Consider the following 3,098-nt stretch of genomic DNA (forward strand, 5'->3'; position numbering starts at 1 on the left):
TTTTTTATTTTTTCCTTCAACAAATTGTTTTCTTCTTCAACTAAATTTAACCTCTCGACAATAGGGTCGGTTGGCATTTCCGATTCACATACATCCTAGATAAATAAAATCTATGTCACGTTGGTCGGCATAATTTTCATAAACAATAAATGAACCAATAGTTATAAAGATAATATACATACCACATCCGAATCATAGACAGGACGAGGGCCGAGGGGGGCGGATACCAAAACCATCGCACTATATAAGATGCAATAATAAATGTAAGAAAATGATACAAGTATCTATCTAAATATACAAGTAAGAATATTTTTCCTTTCAGAAAGAAGATAAGAACAAGAGGCTCACCACGGTGGTGTCGGTGATGAGATCGGCGCGAGTGATCGACGGCGGTGAAGACGGGGACGGGGCGTGACAGACCGCTAAATCTAGACAAATCTCGAGGAAAATGGAGTTTGGAGGTCGAGCTTCGAGAGGAGAAAGCTTAAGTAGTGTGGTTCGGGCATTCCATCGAACACCTCATGTGCATAGGAGGTGAGCTAGAGCACCACAAAGCCCTCTCCCCCTCGGCCAGAAAAAATAGAGCACTGTGCTCTGCTCTTGCGCGAGGGGGTATATATAGGCACCTCATTGGTCCCGGTTGGTGACATGAGCCGGGACTAAAGGGGAGCCTTTGGTCCCAGTTCAAGCCATCAACCGGGACCAATGGTGGTGGGCCAGGAGCGAGGCCCATTGGTTCCGGTTCATCCCACCAACCAGGACCAAAAGGTCCAGATGAACCGGGACCAATGGCCCACATGGCCCGGCCGGCCCCCTGGGCTCACGAACTGGGACCAATGCCCACATTGGTCCCGGTTCTAGACTGAACCGGGACTAATGGGCTGACCCGGCCTGGACCAAAGCCCTGTTTTCTACTAGTGTTCCCATTTTATAATTCAATTCCAACTTCATACAAGCGCAAGGGATGGTCCAAATATTAAACTATAGGCAACAATTCATAATAAATCAACGATAACAATATGCCAAATATAGCAAAGAAATCTTATTGTGAATTTACAAGTGCATGGCAAAATAACTGTGAAACTATTAAACAATACATATCATTAATTTATTGTGTGCCAAAAATGCAATGTTTGAGGATATGCTAATTTTAGCAAAAAAGGATTATATAAGATACGTCTATACTTTCTAGTGCGTGGCAATTAACCGTTTTAAATGCCCAGTAATTTTCATTTTCGCCAACTATTTATTTACTGCCATTTTTAGTCGATCAATTTTCAAAATAGCGTACAAACATGCATGCATGCATGCCGTGAATGTGTGGCACATCTATACCCTTATATAAGGGTCATGGCGTGAGTGAAGCATTGTGGGAACGAGCTCAGAACCTGGTTAAGCAGGAAGCACGCGTAGGTAGATCAATTTCTTGGCCAATGCACCTAACAATGGCTTCCAGTTTGCAGCCATGGCTTCTCCTCCTCATCCTCCCCCTCCTCTCTTTGCTGCTCAGCACAGCAGCGCCTGCGGCGGTGTTCAACGACAACTTCGTGGCAGTAGGGGGTACAGATGCTAATCACCTAGTTAATCAGGGGACATCAGTTCGCCTCGTCTTGGATAGGAGCTCCGGTACGTATCATCTTTTTCTCCTACACATCGACGATCAGGAGAAAAAGCTAATCATGTGGTTTTATATAAGTAGACTAAATTAAGTTGGCCCTAATTGTGATGCACGGAAAAGCTGACGTAGTTTGATTGAATTTGACCCAAAATTTGTTTGTTTGCGTTGGATGCAGGGGCTGGATTTAGTTCCAAGCTGGCGTATGGTTCAGGGTTGATCCAAATGAGGATCAAGATACCCGCCGGGTACACTGCCGGGGTTGTAACGGCCTTCTATGTTAGTGTTGCCACATTTTGTATAGTCATTTCATTCCGTTTGATGAAAACTAGAACTGAGATGTACTTTATGTATTCTTGTAGCTCACGTCGGAGCCCGAGTACGGTGACCACGACGAGGTGGATTTCGAGTTCTTGGGCAACGTGGAGGGCAAGCCGGTCGCTCTGCAGACCAACATCTTCCTGAACGGCAAAGGCGAGAGGGAGCAGAAGTTCGACCTTTGGTTCGACCCGAGTGCCGATTTCCATGACTACAAGATACTCTGGAACCCCTACCAGCTCGTGTAAGCCCATCCATCATCCATAATCCTTCTCCAATCTGCTCTAACGGATCAATGTATATATATGTATATCACGTGCACCTTGATCGACCACAGGATGTTCGTCGACAACACCCCCATACGGGTGCTGAAGAACCTCACGCCAGGCCAGTTCCTGGTGAGGCCGATGAAGATCCGCGGGAGCCTCTGGGACGGCTCCGACTGGGCGACGGACAATGGCAAATACAGGGTCGACTATAACCGTGCGCCGTTCACCGCCGTGTTACAGGGTTTCGACGTCTATGGCTGCCCCGCCACCGGAGGCGCGCCGTGTGACTCGCTGAGCCTGTCGTGGAACGCGATCCGGAGCCTGACGCCCGCGCAGGAGGCGGCGTACAAGAACGCCAAGAGCAAGTCCATGACCTACGACTATTGTACCGATAAGTCTAGGCCCAACTTCCATCTACCGGGGGAGTGCAACAATAACTAATTACTTTTCTGGCTTAGGGTTATTACATAAACAAGGAAGCTATCAACTCTCTGTTATTACGATAAGAAGGTCTGAATTCATAAGAAAGAGAAAATTTCTTTTTGTGGGAAAGAGGAAAACATTTGGTAGTGATCCCAATCTAAATGTGAACTATAATAATAATCTTTATATACTACTTACAAAGAACGTAAGGTTTCATCTTATTTGTTTGTTCTCCCACGTACGACCAGCTTACCATGCGTATGCTATGCACACACACAGATTGATTTGCGCCATCCTTCCAGTAGTATATTTAAACCAGTTCTTATATGGACTGCCAAATCAGACCAATCTTATGTATATTTGGTAATACAATAATAGATTTATGGAAGGAAATGATCACAGCCGGAAATCAACCTCTAATCATCATCAAATCAATCTTACGTATATTTGGTAACACAATTACAAATTTATGG

General features: G+C 45.4%; 1 protein-coding gene across 1 annotated transcript; it reads left to right on the forward strand.

Moving 5' to 3' along the window:
• The first annotated feature begins 1,385 nt into the window (after positions 1–1,385).
• On the forward strand, positions 1,386–2,721 carry LOC125547959 (putative xyloglucan endotransglucosylase/hydrolase protein 1). The gene is made up of 4 exons (XM_048711682.1): positions 1,386–1,626; positions 1,794–1,894; positions 1,978–2,177; positions 2,271–2,721. Exons 1-4 carry the CDS (start codon positions 1,434–1,436, stop codon positions 2,641–2,643), a joined length of 867 nt encoding a protein of 288 aa, XP_048567639.1. The 5' UTR covers positions 1,386–1,433; the 3' UTR covers positions 2,644–2,721.
• Positions 2,722–3,098: the final 377 nt, after the last annotated feature.

Source organism: Triticum urartu, chromosome 3 (assembly GCF_003073215.2).
Source record: "Triticum urartu cultivar G1812 chromosome 3, Tu2.1, whole genome shotgun sequence".
Classification (NCBI taxonomy): Eukaryota; Viridiplantae; Streptophyta; class Magnoliopsida; order Poales; family Poaceae; genus Triticum; species Triticum urartu.